The sequence below is a fragment of the Rousettus aegyptiacus genome, unplaced genomic scaffold (assembly GCF_014176215.1).
Source record: "Rousettus aegyptiacus isolate mRouAeg1 unplaced genomic scaffold, mRouAeg1.p scaffold_m13_p_4, whole genome shotgun sequence".
Classification (NCBI taxonomy): domain Eukaryota; kingdom Metazoa; phylum Chordata; class Mammalia; order Chiroptera; family Pteropodidae; genus Rousettus; species Rousettus aegyptiacus.
The window spans coordinates 19,498,373-19,517,369 of record NW_023416307.1 but is presented as its reverse complement, the minus strand read 5'-3'; the positions used below and the strand labels follow the sequence as shown (position 1 = coordinate 19,517,369).

Here is an 18,997-nt window from a genome sequence, read left to right as displayed (position 1 = left end):
AAACATACCTCTAGTATGATGCTTTGCTGACCACTACCAGCTCCCCACTCCCAAGCCCTCACTCTTAGGACTGACCACTCCCTTCCATTTCCAGTGTTCTCAGTCTTCCATCTAGCGACAGAGCAGACTGCTGACCCCTTTGTATTTCTGAAGTCTTCTGTGAGACTGTAAGCTTCCCCAGGGCGGGGATCATGTTTTCGTCTTCCCAGTGCCTTCCAAAAAAAAAGGTGCTCATTAAACTTGTTGAAAGAATGCATGCGCTTGGACAAATCACTTAACTTCTTTGAACATCTGTCCTCTCATCTTTAAAATAATTGAATAAAAATGTCTATTGTTATTCATAAAGTTTTATGAAAATATGGTCCTAAGATTTTCTTAGTATTTCTAAGTGGTCCAAATTAAGCAATTCATTATAAATCTAAACTTACAATGTCTTCCTTTAAGCTTGCAAATATTGTAATCATTGAACCAAAAGAGAATAATCAACCAAAAACTCATGAACTCAACTGATGTTACTTACTTTTAAGGACACTTGGGGTAAGTATCTTTCAATTATAAATTAGTTTTGAGTTCTAGAAACATCAGGTTTAAAGATATCTTAAACCAATTAATTTTAATTTTCAGCAAAGAAAAATGGTTCAGGAAGGGATTGATTACCTTTAAAAAGAAAAATGGTTAGGTATTTCTCATCTTTAAAAAAGGAAACGGTCAAGGATTTGCCATCTTTAAAAAGGAGGGGATAAAAAACTTCTGATGTCCAGATATATTTTTTTGCCCTTGGGGAAGGAGTGAGAAAAGGTCCAAATAAAGAGGTGAAGTAAAATAAGTAAGTTTTGCTTGGTTTAACAAAAAGAGAAAGCCCCCTTTAGGAATTAATTTAAACTTGACTGCGATGCCAAACAAGCTGCGATATTAGCCAAACCCCCTTCTCTCCCGGGCACTCAGTTTTCCTTGCTATGTCCTTGCTATGTACTGAATAAAATTATCTTAAAGGCTCATGGTGGCTGAAACATGCCACAACTCTAAGCTACTCAAAAATTTTCAGGGAAATTGAGTGCTCCGATGGCAAAAACAGGAGTGCTATTGTATGATTAAGAAGTGAGATTTGATGGGGGCATGGGGCGAGGCTGAGGCAGGTGTGGCTGAATCAGGCAAAGGTGGATGTGTTGGCAGTCCAGTTCGATGTACTGGTGGGTTTATTCAGGCGCCGCTGACGGCGTGGTTTCGCAGCAAGCCCATTACTCTGTTTGCTGGAGACAGGAGCCACCAGCATTTCCCAGGAGGCATTTTACAAATAAAGGCTAATTTCACTTTTGCTGTCGATGGCATTTCTCAGCTATACTAACTACCAGATTTATTTTCTAAACTACTTAGAAACAAGTAACAGAGTAGAACAAGTTTCTTTTTGAGGGACAGGAGAAAGATGAGTTTTGAAATTGTTGTGAAGTTCTGTATGAGGATATTAACATGTACATGTGTGTTTGTATTGTTTTTAACAAGTAACCACCATTCTCTGTTTTAAGAATTATAAATTATGTTTCTGCAATTAAACCATTAAGAGTTAGACTATTATGGTAGAAGAGTTTACACTGATCTGCAAGTCAGGATATCTGGACCCCAATTCTAATTAAACCACCATGAACCAAGTTCCCCTGTTAACAATTAATTATTCCCTGGGCACTGTTTTCCTCATTTGCAAGATAAAAGGATGCAGCTGTACAGTATCAGTGGTCTTCACACTGTGACATGGCAGAGAATCTGCCCTCTGCAGCTTGGCATGAAATGCTGATCACTCTAATTCCACTTCACAAACATTTCCGTTAAAAAAAAAAAAAAAAAAAAGACCACTCACTTTAAATTGCTTAATTAAATTTACATGTTATAAAATGGAATGCAGTCACAATCGTGGGCATTCACATCCATTAAGAACTCAGCCATGAACCAACAACGGACCAGGCATGGCCTAGATTTGCCATTAATTGTCATTTTCTTCTTTGTTCACCCTATTATCTACTCCTGAGCAGTATCAGAGAAGCAGTAACAACAGGCAGCACATATTCAATAAAGAATTATCAAAGAAAAATAAACTTCAAAAGAATAGTCCACTCACAATCTTTTGTGCAAACTGGAAAACGAGAGTCGTTTGATTCAGGAGAACACCCTGGTCGAGCTCACGAGATACCACTGTTTTCCAGGACACTTTGAGAATACTGAAGAAATCTCTCCATTAAAAAATGTTATTATCTTTAATTAATCTTTTCCCAAGTTTGGTGTTTTCCTGGGATAAAAATGTGCTAGTTAGGTAACACCTAACTTTGTGGCTCAGAAAAGGTTGCTTTATCAGGTATAAACTAGACCAGAATTGCCCTGAGCATTTGTTACTCCCTCTGCCAGCCTCTCTCTAATCAATTTATGGCCCTTCTTTGAAAAGTAAATTCCTATCAACTGTGTTGCCCTCAACTGTCTCTCTATTTACATAAGATTTAAGCAAGAGCGGTAATTAATTTGTTTATGACGAAGTATGAGAATACCTTAATTTTAAATTCCAGCTGAGAGTTAATCGTGTACATCATTTCGGTCCTTTCCATCTTCCGGGCTCCTTCATTGCACAGTCGAACCAGCTGGGAACACAGAATAATGAGCAGGGTTAAGAGGTCAAGGAGAGAAACCTCACTGCCTGACTTCCTTCCTCCCTTCCTTCCTCCCTGCCTCCCTCGCTTCCTTCTTTTTTTTCTTTTTCTTTTTTTATTAATCCAGTGTCTAGCACATGGGAAGTGTTTGTTTATTTAATTTTTTAATTTTTCAGTTACAGTCGACATTCAATATTATTTTATGTTAGTTTCAGGTGTACAGCATAGTGGTTAGACATTTATATAATTTACAAAGTGATTCCCCCGCCCCCCACCCAATTAGTTTAGTACCCACCTGGTGCTATACACAATTTATTATAAGATTATTGACTATATCCCCTACACTGTACTTTACATCCCCGTGACTATTTTGTAACTGCCAATTTGTATTTCTGAATCCCTTCGCCTTTTTCACCCAGCCCATCTTGTTCTTTGTTTCTGTGAGCCTATTTCTGTTTTGTTTGTTCGTTTATTTTGTTCTTTTAACTCCACACATAAGTGAGATCATATGGTATTTGTCTTTTTCTGACTTATTTCGCTTAGTAAATATCCTCTAGGTCCATCTATGTTGTCATAAATGATACGGTTTTGTCTTTTTTATGGACGAGTAATATTCCATTATATATATGTACCACCTCTTCTTATCCAATCTATCTATTGATGGGCATTTAGGATGCTTCCATATCTTGTCTATTGTGGGTCTCTCACAGGAAATAATTAGGACTTAGAGTTTTATACAGTTAGGACATTATACCCAGTCAGAGGTGGTGTCGTTAGGATATGAAAACAGAGAGAAAAAATATCTCGAAAATTTTTAGGAACATTTGTCCTTTGTGTGTTCTTACCGCACCATGCCCTTCACACACAGGTCGCTCACTCCGTCCAGGTCTCTGTCCATTCCGCCCCTTTCCTCTGCCCCTCCTCCTCACCTTCACCCTGGGAACCCCGCCCAAATTCAGGCCACTCTGCACCTAAGCAGAGTGGTTATGACCAGCAAACAGGATGCTGAAACAGGGAAGCCTTCACCAGGAGGAACCTGATGGCCAATGAGTTTTCAAGCTAAGGGAAATGCAGTGCAACAAGAACTACTGAATTACCTACACACCAAAGGCACTCACTGTCCTTGGATGAGCGCCTGCGATACTGGGATTTATAATAAGAAATATAGAGGGCAATCACGATAGAGTTCCAGACAGAGGGAATCACCTCGACAGGGCAAGATTATGAGAAAATTGGCATCTGCCAAGGTCCCCAGGGAGACCTTATTTAGCCCGAGGCCAACAGAACAAATGACTCCCAAGTACCCTTTGTTCTCCACAAGGTTGTTCATTGTTCTCCAAGGATGAACTTTTCTAAACATTTGAGAAAGGGTCCTGAGTGTCCCTCTGTCCGCCGCTTGCCAGCCTTCTTTTCTTTTCCCCGTTTTTTTGCTCCTCTATTCCAGAATTGATTAGCCTGTCCCTCTTCTGGCTCTGGAGGAGCCGACTTCTCAGGAAGAGTCAAATAGATAATAAGAAATACAAAGTTGGCCTTTGTCCACAGTTCCCAGGACATGGCACCTACGACTCTTATAATTTCCTATATAGGAGTGGTAGGGGCAATCTTTAGTTATAACATGACATTTATTCATAACAAGCTCCTTTCAACAACACCTGAGTTTACGTCAATGAGGTCACCTTTGAAAAGCCCCTAACGGGGCTGATTGTAGGAACCAATCAAGTGATTAGAAAGACGGTTTGAACTTTCAGCCCATGGCCCTGTACTTCCGGGTTGATGAATAAGAACACGTCTCCATGCTGGGAGGGTGGCACACCCCAAAGTCTACCGGGTCAAAAGCTCCTGCCCTTAGGACCCTTCCGGACCTCATCTTATCTCTTCATCTGGCTGTTCATTCACAACTTTTCAGGTCCTTTGCAATAAACCGGTAATCTAGTAAGACGGGTTTCCTGTGTTCTGTGAGCTCTTCTAGCAGGCGTTGTGGGAACCTCCGATTTATAGCCAGTCGGTCAGGAGCACAGGTGACAACCTGGACTTGCAAGGGGCAACCGAAGTGTGGGGAGAACAGTCCTGTGGGACTGAGCCCTTATCCTGTGGGATCTGATACCATCTCCAAGTAGAGTACAGCTGGTACGGCAGAATTGCTTGGTGTGGAGAATCCCACACATACATACATTTGGTGACCACAAGTGTCAGAAATGAAGTATTCTGTGAGGAGAGTATTGAGAGTAAAGGAAACACACAGGAGTTTCTCCTTTACATTGTACTTGACATGCGTAATTAGTTCATTGGCCTAAACCAAAACGAACTTTGTATGTCCAATTTCTTATTAACTGAAAAGTCCGTATAAAATGTCCATAACAAGGATCACTGGGCATGAAGACAAATGTGATTGTAAAAAAAAAAAAGGCTGGACATATTCATTGGATTTATTTTTAATATTACTGCTTTGTTAAGTACGTTATACATGCTCACAATAAAAAAAAAAAAAAGATAATACACAAGTAAATAAAATAGGCTCTGAAAGGTTCTGACCTAATCCCACTCCACAGAGTAACTGGAAACAGGCTGGTTTATACACTTTCTCTTTTCTCCTATGCTTATATGAATATATAAACACACGTATATACGTGCGAAAATTTTTCTTTTATTTTTATAAACGGATCATTCTATGCTTGTCTGAGAATTGCTTTTTTTTTTTTTCACTATCATAAATAGATCATTCACTGAAAAAAAAAAGTTTATTTTGTACCTAGTATGTGTCAGGTGCTACAGTTACAACACTTAAGAATGCGTATACAATCTCTGTGCTCACAGAAGGGCAGAGGGGGAGACGATCATCACGGACTGAGATCTTAAAGGCAAAAAACAGGGGAGTGGGGGAGGAGGAAGGAGAAGAAGGAGCCAGGTGCCTCTCCCGAGGGGTCGTTTAAGCTGAAAGCTGAAGGCAAAGGGGGAGGGCAGTGGTCCAGGCAGAGCAGACACGTGAGTCAAGGGCCAGTGATGGCAAAGTGCTGGCGTGCCCGAGAAAGTAAAAGATCCTGACGCTGGGAAGTTGGACCAAAATGAAGCTAGAGAAACAGGCCAGGGTCAAAGCATGCAAGTTCTCGAGGTGGCTGGATTGTGTTCTAAGTGCAAAGAGAAGCCACCAGTAGGCTTCCAGCGGGGAAGTCATATGATACAATTTACGCTATAATACTATGGGCTTTCTATAGTGTATCTATTCAATTGCCTATTGGTGGATACTTAAACAATTTCCAACTGCTTAACAGATTTCTAGATTTGGAGGCAACACCCATCTTCGGTTACAGCATATCTTAAGGTCTGATTAGTCTGACGAGTTCACTGATGCAGGGACTGTTGCCCAAACATGATCAGAGCTCGGAGCAGAAAATACCCTTGGGGGTAGGGGCGACTTGACACTGCAATATCTCCAAAGGATTGAGACATATCAGCGTGCAATCCAATCGGGCAGCCACTGCTCAGAGCACTTTAAAGATTTCTCTGGAGGAATATGTTCATAGTTTTCCAATCTATGCTCCTAGTCTCTACATTCAACTATCTAGATGACATCTCCTCCTGGATGACCCAGAGCCATTTCAAACTCAGAATGAGAATGACCAAACCTGAACACCACCCCCATCACCTCCCTCTCTTAGTGATAAGAGATCTCAGCATCATTCACTCCTCTAAGACAAAAACTGTGGTCCTTACCACTCTCAGACACCTCCTTCTCCTTTGCCTCCACCTCCGAACAACCATATAGTCTACTTAACACTTCTGTCCTGCTGTCCGCATCCCTCCACTTGCCCTGCAACCTGAACTCAGGCTCAAACCCTTCTCCCCTGGATTACTGGTCTCCTAACTCTCTGACGTCACTTCTGCTCACCCCTGTCATATCAATACTTCTAAGTTCAAATCTGATCATGAAACTCCCTGGCTTAAAATCCTTAAAAAGTCTCCCCACAGCTTTCATAATTAAGGCTTAGCACAACCACGATCTGGCTCCTATCTGCTGATCCCTAACCTCTCACTACCCTTATCCTGGGGTTCGACTCTACCGAATTTCTGGCCAAAGCACCACACGCTATCCTGCCTGTGCACTTTCACACGCGTTGCCCTCTGCCTGAACACCCATCGCCCCGCTGTCCCACTGGCCCCTTCTAATCTAGCTGAATGCCCCTCTACTGCCTTCCAGGACTTAACTTGGCCATTACCTCTCCAAAAAGACTAGGGAGTAAAGACCGTAAAATTTCCACAACTACGTGAGCCCAGTGCCCAGCCCAACCCAGCACCTAACATACAATAAACACTCGGCAAACGCCTCTGTGCAAACGAACTGCCTTCAGAGACAATTTATAAATCACTTTTTTAAAAAGCAACAATTCCTTTATAGTTATCCCATTTTAAAATAAAAGGGAGAAGTGGAATTATTAAGTTTGAGTATCATCTTATTTCCTAAACAGCCAGATATCACCTCCATCAGCAAAAGATCATCATGTCACCACTTCAGGAGAATGTGCTTCAGAAAGCATGTTAAAAAAACAAAAAAGCTCCCAAAATGTCCTAATCAATGGTATCATCAGTGGACTACATTTAATGACTATTTTGAAGAGATAAGCTCTAATTTGGACATGTGTGGTGTGGTGTTTTTTATTAAAATCTGCCTCAGTATTTTAAATCCATGCCTTCCATGGGCATCTGTCAAAGCTTTATTAAATTAAACTCACTGATTTTTTTGTTCATTTGTTTGTTTTAGGCCAAATTTATTTGGGGAAAAAAAGCTCAATCACTCTAATATAGAAATATAAATTAAAACAAAAATATTTTTTAATCTATCAAATTCTCAAAGGTTAAAAGAATATTTGCTGCCTGGAAGTGTGCAGTAAGGTAGACACAAACGGTTCTGGTGGACATGGGCATGGGAACAACCTCTATATTTTTTTCTTTTTTCTTTTTTCTTTTCTTTTTTTTTTTTAATTATTTTTATTTCTTTTGGCAAGGCAATCTTTGGTTGACCTCACAGATTGCAAGAAACCTTGTCAGCTTACAATCCCTTATTTTTTTTATTTTTTACTCCTACAGCTCCTGGTCTTCCTAGGTGGTCTCCCATCCAAGTAGGGAGTACCCTTTCTTGAAGGCACTTGGGGACCTTTAAAACACCTACATTTTTGTTCCGATCAATACACGCTAGAAATTTATCTTTAGAAATAATCAGATGAACATGATCATTTATGTAAGACAATGTTTCATGCAGTGACATTTAGAACAGTAAATGAAATGGGTACCATATGAACCCACTTTTAAGTGTACGTTTATATCCACATGAGCAGTGGATAGAAACCTACCTGGATGGCTGTGCAGTAGAATGACAAAAGTCATTATCTCCGATAAAATTATCGAAACATTTTATTTTCTGTCTCTTAAGTTATCCAAATTTTCTGTAATATGTACTTATTACTTAATGTTAAAAATACACCTTTGTAAGCCTTGAATACATTCTCACAGAGCAGTATGAACAGTGAACAAAGAAACCTTTTTAATTTCTCCTTTCCACACTCCTCTTTCTTTACCACAGGTAACAACAGTTGAAAGCTTGATGTGCATGATTCTGGGGCTACTTCTATATACCGATAACATACATATGTATATAAACACACTATATTATCAAGATGTCATTACACTATTTGTATTAATCTGCATTTTAATGTCCCTCACTTAATAACATGGCTGAGAGATCTTTTCCTGTTAATACATCTATCTCTTTGTAAACTGCTGAAGCAATTAAGTTATAGGAAAAGATTATAGAGACTTTGTTATTTTGCCATTAGGAGAGAAGTTTATAACTTAACACTATCTCCAAATATGAGCAGGAGTTTTATGAGGTGAGAGTTAAAGCAGTTTTTCTCTTCCCATGGGAGAGTAAATAGAACAGAGCGGGAAGGTTTCATTGACATAAGAACCATGTCTTGGCCGCCACTCCCTGAACACCAGACACCACTTTGCACAAGCTGAACTATCGGATTCCCTAGAAATCTTCCTCCCCCAGGCTCCACACCAGCATGTGAACAGAAAATCAGGAAGGAAACACATTTTTCCTTTAACAGAAACATCTTTTCTGTTTTTGAGTCATTTGACTAGGTCAGTAAGTCTTTCCAAGGCCCCAGATTCAGTAAGTTGTCACGGTCACTTCAGCAACACACATGAGCAATTGCATTGAAGTATTATTATTCATACCCAACAAAAGCATTTCATTAGCATTTTAATTACCAAAGAGGTAGCTCTGGGTTTTTTCCAAGAAGGAGTAACTATGTAGACAGACTTGCCCAAGGGCCTTAGGTGGAGTCTGGTTGTAAAAACTTGGGCCTCACATACCAAATTTCGCTCTCTGAAACAAATTTTGGGAACTCTCAATTTCTTTCATTTCAGATTAAGCAAACAAGTGAAATTCCGCATTTTAATTTTGAACTATAATTAACATAAACACGGTAGAAAAATAAACAACTAGCTCATAAACCCCACGATTCTGTAATTACTGGCGAGAATGAGGATAAGTAAAATTGCGTCGATTTAAAGTTGATTAACCAGTGCTACACAGTGATATAGTGCAAAGACAAACCCGACTCAAAGGCGCAGCTCTGCTACGTGTAGGCAGCATCGGACGTTATCGTTATCCCTGCTCCCTGTGCCTAGCTCATACAACATCCTCATGACTCCTATACCTTCTACCTCTCTCTCTCAGCTCGATATCCCTATCAGCATTTAACAGGCCCACATTTTCCTAATCTTTCAACAAAAAAAGACCACCCTTCACTTCTCTTTCAGCTGTGGCTTTCTCTTTCTTTCTTTCCACTCGGCCGGGCCCCACTACTGAAACAGCTGGCTGCATTGCTGGCTGGCCGCATATGCATACCTCCCACTCATTCCTCAACACACTCCAATCGGGCTTCCCCGCCCCACCACTGCAGGGCCACGAGCTACCTGATGAGAAACTCAATGCAGGCTTCACTTATTGTTTCATTTTATCTTTCAGGAGCACTCAACTGGGCTCCTGTCACCAAACCATCTGCTATGTGCCAGGCCATTATAGTTTTCTTCCTTCTCTGGTATATATTCTGTTCTGTTTCTTAAGTCTCCTCTGCTGACTCCTTCTCCCTAAATAAGATGAATGTTGGTGTTCTTCATGGTTATATCTCAGACTCACTACTTTTCTTCTTCTACACATGAATTCTGGGTAATCTTAGCTACTCTCCCAGCTCCAAAAATCATCCATATGCTGATGATTCCCAAATTCGTGTCTCCAATGGAGCTCTGACCTGTTCAGTCAGCCTACCTGGGTGTGCTGTAGGAACCTCAGTGACGACATATCCAAAGTGGAACTCATCATCTTCTCTCTATTTCTATTGCAGAGGTAAGTAAGAGCATCTATCTAGTTGCCCGAGCCAGAGACAATATTCCTTGACTTCTGACCCTGATAAGCTCACCCAATCAATTTCCATGCCTACATCCTCGAATTAAAGGTTTGCTTCTCTCCATCTTTCTATCACATCAGTATACGTACCTGTCATCTTTAGCCTAATCATCTATAAAAGCCTCATAAACTGGTCCCATTTCCCATTAACACCTTCACAACACATGAATGTATAGCTTCCACATAATCTTTGGATAAGGTCCACGAGTCCCTACCATAGCTCCTCAGTATTTTCTGCCAAACTAGGCTCTATAGTTACATGAAGAACATTCCAGGCTTCAGATTTTCCAAATACTTCCTTGCCTTTGGGTCTCTAGACATACCTGAGACTCTCTCTTTATCCTAATCCCTGGTTTACAGCGACTCTTGCTTTGGGTTCAGCATAAACATGACTACGTTCTTCCCTATCATGTCACTCACCATCCTTCATTGTAATTCCTATTCAACGTCTACCTTCCTCTTTCCACGGCACATTCCAGGAGGGCAGTAACCAGAACTGTCTTGTTTAACACCATGTTTTCAATGGCTGGCATTACGCCTGGCACAGCAGTTGATATTCAGTAAATATTTATTTAGTGAGAATGAATAAATAGCTTTTTAGACACCACAAGAAAATGAGGTATCTATAGGCCCTTAAAGCCAGGCTGTCTGAAACAATAAAAATGCACATTTCATTTGAGTATAGTAAACATTTTCCTGTTTCTCAGCTACCTAAAGAATGCGGTACAAATGGCTGTAAGAATCTACCAAGTTTCAGCATCAAACCCAGACATATTCTCTTCTGAGGAAATGAATGGTTTACTGTCTGATGAGCTACTCAATAGTTACCTTGCTTACTTCCTTTAAGGCCCTTTTGCAGACTTCATATTTTGGGGAGTCCTTAGGTGTTTTTTGACAGATAGTCTACAATGAAGTAAAAGAAGAAAAAAAATCAATTGACTTATTTTATTAAGTATAATAAAACCAATGTCCAGACATATCCTCTTATACATAGCAAACTCAACAATGCTGAATGCAATATTATGGATGAGTATGACAGTGACATTAGAATCCAGTTACAAAATTAGGAAATAGTCTTTAAATACACAGGATCTAAGTATATCCAGGAATGGCTAAATAAGAGAATAGACTTCAGAAGTAGATGAACCTGGTTTCAAATATGAGTTCTGTCTCTCACTTGTGATTTGACCTTGGGCAAGTCATGTACCCTATTTCAATAAGCCTCAGTTTCTTCACCTGTAAATTCAGGATTATTCCAACTACGTCACAAGGTTCTTGCAGGGTTAAATGATAATACATATAAAGTTCTTTATGAGTGCCTTGCATATAGTAGGCCCTCATTAAATGATAAAATTACTATCATTATTATTAGAGGTAACTACTTATAAATGATGCGACTAAATAAAAAGATCAAGAAAAAAAGAATGCTGGATTTTCTCTTGACACATTTATACTGCAATTTTTGTAATGGTAAAATTGAGCTCAGAGGGTTAATTCAAAGTAAACTGTATTACACATAACTTTTGAAACTATGCTCATTCAAAGTCATTGGAATCATTGAAATTGTTTAAATGTAAACGTTCATCTCAATTTACAAGTTCAACTAAATCTCTAAATGAAGCAAAATTGAAGAGACAATGTTTCAAGCACATTTAGATTCTGCCTAGGTGGCCATATTCTCACACATGGGAAACAGATCAGGGCAACAGACGTCAAGCGGAAGTAGAAGGTAGGGAACCTTGCAAACCACTGGCACCTGAAATGTAGGTGAGTACTAGGCCTATAAATCTGACAGTCAGATTTCAGGATTGTCATATGGAATATGTGAGAAGCACAGAGTGTGCCATTTATGAATTTGTATTAATATTTCTTAATTTTTTTTACTATGACTCACTGTAAGAAATATGTTTATACTGTAACCAGTACACATATACACAAAAATGAAACTAATTTTTTATGAAATATTAAACTATTTTATGAAAAATGTACAAATAATATACTACATGTTCAATTCTATTTCATTTTTTAAAACATTGTTCATGATTCAATAATCAACTTCATGACTCACTAATGAGTACTAAAGCAGTTTTAAAAATACTGGTTTATGTCCCAGAGAGCAGTCATCCTGAGTTCACAGTGTCTTTGTACACTTCAATTTAATGTAAAATTGTGTGTATACTGAATTTTCTAGGGAGAATGACTACAGTTTTACTTAGAATCGCAAAAAGTGTAGAGCCTACTGGGCTATCATGGCATAAACTTCCAAAAGGGTATGTTAGATTTTGTGAGTCCTAATCTATTCAAGCAATTTTCTCAAAATTAAACAGAGAGAGACTGCAAAAAGCTGAGAGGTCACAGCATATACAGAATTTAAAGAAACATGGCTAAAATGCATTTTCAGAAGAAAAAGAGCTCCAAAAATTCATAACATTACAAGAAATGTTACATTTAGAAAGCATCCATTTCTCGTTAAAAAATAGAAAAGTTTGAAATAACATTTCCCTACGTAAACCAAAGTTTCATATTTTTATAAAAGTCTTAGAAGTCACGTGAAATAAACTTCTTTTAAATGACTTATTTCTGATAAAATGTTAACAGAAAGAAGCACAGTAACTGCTTCTCAGAAGAATCTTTAAAAAAAATTTACAATATTAATATAACTTAGCACAAGCCTTTATATTTATTTAGTCAAGAAACATTATCTATTATTGTCAAACTTAACATTTATGATTTCATTTGTTTTCATGTCAACCCTAAAAGTAAGTATGTAGTATACTTATGTTTCAGATGGAGTTAAGCAGTTAGTCCTAGATCTTACAGTAAGTGGCAGGGCCGGAACCTGTAGCCAGATCCGTCTTATTCCAGAGTCAGAGGATTTCACTACATCAAGTTTACACGTCAGAGTCCCTTCTCTCAAAGTACTGTGGGTGTTCAGATGGAGAGGAAGATAAATCTGGCTGGAGGGGAACTGAGTAAAGCTTTATGAAAAAGGAGGAGCATTGGAGCTGGTATTTGAAAGATGTGCTTCTCTTGATAGTGTGCAAAAGGAAAATTGAGAAGTGGAAGCCAAGAACAATGTGAACAAAGATGCGGAGTGGGAAAGTCAGGGCATCTGCAGGGAATAAGTTGGGATGGACCCTAAAAATAACCTTTTATAAAGCCAAAATTTGGTTTTGATAACCTGCCTGCATTTTCTCTTTAAACATGATAAATACTGATCTCAGGAAAAAAAAAAAAAAAAACGGAAAGCTAAATTTTCAAAATTCTGCAATTTTCCCAATATCTATGTGGAGTGCAGGATGCTGGACTTTTCTCACCCACTCTGCACGAGTTGAAGAGCGGTAAGTATATGCCTTGTAGCGCTGGGCAGTCTCATTCCCGTGTGGAACGGAAGCACCGCTGCATCTTGGGACATCCCGGAAAGGGATCTTAGTAATCGACCTGAGGAAACTGAGGCCCAAAGAGATTAAGTGACTTGCCCAAGGTCACACATCTCGTGGCTCAGCCGGAACCAGAACTCAGGACTCTCGACTTCAAAACGTCGATATTCTTCCAATTTCAAAAAATGGTAAGTAAGTGATGTAATCTAAATTCTTCAACGTGACTACACAAAACCTAAACTAAAGATAATTTCTGAGGATAGACACACGTGAGGTTTTCCAACTGAAGAACACCTTCTTGCTCAACTGGGAGATTTTATAAAGGGGTTACGTATCGATTTAACTGGAATAAGAACAATTTTCTTAATCAGATTTTGGGCAGTGCAACTACCCAAAGAGGAAGGAGCCACCAGATCATGTCTTACATCCATCAGCAGGGGAAGGCGGGTCACCCTCTGCATGGGGAGAATGAGAAAAGAGATCATGGGTAAATTCTTACAGTCTTCGTGGGACTCGATTCGTGACAATACTTCCTTAAAAGATGGATTGGTGGCTCTGAGGGAAAACAAAGAAAGAAGAAACATCAAAATACTTCCTCTTCAAGTTAAGAAGCAAGTAAAGATACATTATGAAACATTGTGATTAACTTCACATATTATCGGATGATTCTTAAATATATAGAACAACATGAACACATAATTATTGAGGCAGACATAGATAGCTTGTCTGGCTTTCATAGTTAAGACTGAATATGAGTTTAAGGTAACAGTATGAACAATAAGATGGAAATACATGAGGCAAGAAATTTATAGAAGTGCAAAGTAAACAAATGAAGAGGCAATGGTGTCATAATGATGAACGTATCGATTACATATTAGTATCCAGACTAGAGCTCGTATCTAATAATCTAGAAACATTCCATTAAAAAGATAGCAAATGATTTGTTTTAAGCCCCTTCTCTAGCCATGGATAATAATCTAAGAAAGAAATGTCAGTCTAGATTTACTAACTCGGAGACTTTTGGACTTTTTCAAAGCTTCCAAGACAGAAAAACTTCTAACCATGTCGGCCAGAGTATTTCTCCCCTCTCAGTGGCATGAGAACAGTAATAATACTGCCACACCATTTTTATGGACTTTAGCATGATATACCGACATACATGACCTTACGCGGAACCACCTGTACAATTTTTAAGGAAGTCCAAGGGAGGATTCCAATAAGAATGGAGCCTCAGAAAGGCCCCTGACTTGCCAAATAATATACCTAGTATTTGGTAAAGGCAAAAGTCAAAGCAGGGTCTTCTGATGTTCAGTGGGCGCCCTCGCCCTGCATCTCCCACTCTCTCGCCTCACTTCACCCCAAGAGTCACTGTGAGGAGTTCCACTGTGACTTGCAGGGAGGAGGTGGGGAAGAGATGGTCCTGGATGCTGAAACCTCATGTTGGAGGGGAGCGGGAGGGCGAGAAGCAGGGTCGTGGCAACTGTAATCTTTTTAAAAACATATAGATCTTGAAAATTAGATGATTTGGTTCAAGTCTGCTAAAAATAAACTAGGAAATACCCTTATTTAAAATGAAGAGTTTTAAGTTTTCTTTCCTGTGAATTTTGAAAATATTTTTTAGGAAATTAAAAAAAAAATCAAACTCTAAACCAGTTCCCTCTTTAAATCACTTAGTTGGGTACCAGGCCTCCCCACCCTCACCCCCACACCCCAAGGATTAAATATTCCTGAGACAGACACCTAGGCTTTGTTTACTTGCTTGTTTTCAAATTCTCTGGTTTCTAAAGCCCATAGCTAAGGCTGAAAGTCAGGGCCCTAAATGTAAGTTCAAGGTCAACTGCAACAAAGCTCCTGAAAACAACTACTGATTTCCAGGTGAAAGCGCTTATGATGGGCATTAAGTTAATTTAAATAAAACTTTTGGTTTTCTTTTAAAGTTACATAATATACAGCAGTTTCTGTTCTCATTTTTTAAATTCAAAAGAGAGAGAGAGGGAGGGAGGGAAGAGAAGAGAAGAGAAGAGAAAAGAGAGAAAGAAAAACAATATGAAATTTAGCTCTAATTTAAGGCTTTGTTTCCGAACATGTAACTTGCCTGTTTTCTAACAGTGACAGAGCAATCTTTATATACCAGCAGTTTCCAGGAGAGGAGGGGACTCAGGGAAAGCGAGGGGTATGACCTTCCCTCAAGGGACATTCAGCAATGTCTGCAGGCTTTTTTGGTTCTTACAATTGGGGTAAGGGGATGCTACCAGCTTTTAGTGGGCCGAGGCCAGGGATGCTGGTAAACACACTACAACGTTCAGGTCAGCCCCCATGACAGAGAGCTACCCAGCCCAAAATGTCAGCAGTGTTGACAAACCCTGCTTTATACTGAAACCCTCATTTGGGGTTGGCAGCTGTGGGTGTTTCCCACCCTGCCTATATAAAAGCTTCGTGAGAATGTGGAGGGGGAAGGGGCATAATCAGTCCTTCTCACCAACATCACCAGAGGGCTGTCTCTCCAAGTAGCCATAAGGCTAATGGTAGTCATCATCAACCCTGACCTCTCCACAGGGTCCCACACACTGTGGAGAATCTGACCAGAATTCCAAACTATGGTCACAAATGCTACAACTCACAGTACTGAGAATGAGAACAGACAGTAAGCCCCTAAATGGAGTTTACAGCAATGCACAATGGCACTGTAAAACAAACAACTACTTGAGATAAACAAGACCCCCGAAAATAAAGCAATATAGGCATTACCGAACAACTGTTGACTCTTTTAAGGATAGAGATGGCATATATGTCACATCCAAACTCTAATCTAAATAGGACAGATGGAAAAAGTGTGGAGGAACATTTAAAGCTCAATTCCTTTTTGCTTCACAATTAAAGTCTAAGTATGATTTTTTTTTTTTAAAATGCTTTCTTTCAGAACTGTCTCAGACTACCCAGAGGGGTAAATCAGCAACTACTATAAACAGCTTAATAGTATTGTCATTTGGATGGAGGAAGATTAGGATACTAGAGAAAACTGGATCCTAAGCACTAACTCAACTTACTCAAAAACTCTGGTGGCCTCAGGCAAACTACTTTATGGTCTGTTGAAGGATTAGAAAACGGGGGTTTTGAAATGCTGGTCAGAGCAATTAAAAAAAAAAAAAAAGGAAAACCACAACAACAAACTATAATTTCATAACTGCTTTAGAAAGAAAATTCTCCAGAGACAAAATTTTTCTACTCAAACACCCTCACCCTAAAAGCAATCTTCTTAAACATTTCTCTCAGGAAAGTAGCCCATAGAAGGCATTTCTAAAGATGAGTTAGGAGCTCAACTAATTTCAATCAATGTGACTTAATTCAAACAAGGGTAGACAATTGAAACTGTAAAATTGGTATAGCTTACAACAACTTTTGTAGTGTTCGTTGTTGATAGACTTCATTTGTGCAATATTTCACATACGGGTCAAATGTGGATGCTGTATGTTTTTCCACAATGTCACTTATGTCATCTATGAAGATATTATTCTGATGTCTTGCTTCCAATTCTGTAAAGAATCTGAAAAAAAAAAAAAAAAAAGAAAATCATTTATACTTTCTTTCATATGCTTTAATAAACAACAGATTTCCTCACATAACACTATTGGAAGTATCAACAGTACCAGTGCCAACTCAAAAACATAGAAGAAAAAAACTATTTTAAAAAGTCTAAATTTAAATCTATCGTATTAACACCTTAAAACTTCAAGTGGTCAGTTTAATACATTTATAACCTCGTGCTTTCAGATGTATTTTAGAAAATACAGATTTCACTATTTTTCAACAATTCCCTAGATATTGAGGAGGAGTAATTTGATGCTTACATATATTATTGTATTGAAAAGTATATGAACAAAACATCTAAATAAGTTCTTAAAAAACAAGTCTGAAACAAACCTAATTCATGTGTCCTTTCTTCCAAAATAAAAATAGTGCTATTTTAAATCTAATAATATTCATGACACTTGAGTATCTTGATAAATTATTTAAACTGCAATTTAAGGTAGTACTTATATGTATGTATATTGTGTCTAATCAGTTAAAATTAAATTTCTCATAAACGATGAATAATTTTTTTTAGTACAAGTACGTGCCAAATATTACACGGGATATCTCAGGCATCTTATATTTTCTCTGGCAACCCTAGACCGCATCCAGTTTAAACAGAACATTAAAATTGAGTATTTAAAATAGGTTTCCACCCAGCGTTGCTGTTCAAAATGTGGCCCACAGACCAGCAGCATTGGTATCATCCAAGAGCTTATGAAAAATGAACGACCTCACTGCTCATCTCCCCTAATCTGAACCTGCATTTTATCAGGATCTCCAGATGACTTGAACGAACACTAAAATTTGGACAGTGCCCTAGAGCCCACTTACTGCCCACGTTTGGAGTGGCAGGAAAATCTGTTAGAAATAACTATCCCACAAAGACCAAAGCATTTTCCCTGAAAATGTGATGAAGGTGAGAGCAACAATAATTTCCAGTGCTGACTCTGAAACAGTATTAAGGGAAATTTAGTTTTCAATAAGCCCTTTAGCATTAAACACAGTTTGCTGGCCGGACTCCGTCCTACAAAATTCAAGGCTGACAGTGAATAATCGGACAACACACATTTATACAAGATAATAGTACATATAGGCTAACGTTTTCTCACATTTATATCTCAGTTATTTTCAAAAAAAGTCCTGGCACTCAGAAATAAAACATGACATTAAGGACATAATCAGGACATTAAGGTTTTGTTTTTATATATTTATATGTACATTAAATTCATTTTAGTATAAACTGTATTATCAAGCTTGTGATCATTATCAATTGTAGCTCTTAAAGTTTCCATAAGAGCTTAAAAGACAAATAAATACATTTTAACTTCATTTATACTCTGAGAAAACACCTATATTTTAATTTCCTATGAAAAGGACTTAGGGAAAATAATCAATATGATTCCCATCCACAAATGACTGGCCCACTCATCCAAGCCCCTTGTTTAAAACAGCAAGAGGAAAAACAAAGCAGACTTTGCTGGACTACTTGCCTTTCCTTCCAATGGTAGCAGGGTTAAAATGCACAATTCTTAGACAATAAGCCAGAAAATACACCAATATGTTGCAAAATCCAGTCAATGGCTTCATATCACTTTGTCAGGATTGTGTCTATTAATATTCAAATAAATCTTTAAACCCCCTCCTTAGTTTCAGTAATCTCAAAAACAACCAACTCCGAACTCCCAAAGAAAAGTCATATTTCTTAAAGGATAATTTCTATACAGACTGCTCCCTGATTTGAAGTTTGTGATATAGTAGGAAGGTAAGAATGATAAACACAGGTGATATAGAAAGATAATATTCTTGCATGTAACTACAAGTTAGAACATATGTGCATTAGGGTGCTGGTGGTAGTATCTTTTCTTTAATTACACAAGCAATATATTTTTATTGTGATAAAATACACATAACAAAATTTGTCAGTTTAATCATTTTTAAGTGTACAA

The 18,997-nt window shown here is 38.4% G+C and overlaps 1 protein-coding gene across 2 annotated transcripts in view; it reads right to left on the bottom strand.

The window, feature by feature from the left end:
- ARHGEF26 (Rho guanine nucleotide exchange factor 26) overlaps positions 1 to 18,997 on the bottom strand; it is a 115,909-nt gene that overhangs the window by 37,218 nt on the left and 59,694 nt on the right. For both annotated transcript variants that reach the window (XM_016138712.2, XM_016138713.2), the window contains exons 7-10: positions 16,870 to 17,022; positions 13,904 to 14,033; positions 10,927 to 11,001; positions 2,532 to 2,621 (exon numbers count right to left, since the gene is read on the bottom strand). In XM_016138712.2, coding sequence (XP_015994198.2) covers positions 2,532 to 2,621; positions 10,927 to 11,001; positions 13,904 to 14,033; positions 16,870 to 17,022 — 448 coding nt within the window. The remainder of the gene's footprint in view (positions 1 to 2,531; positions 2,622 to 10,926; positions 11,002 to 13,903; positions 14,034 to 16,869; positions 17,023 to 18,997) is intronic.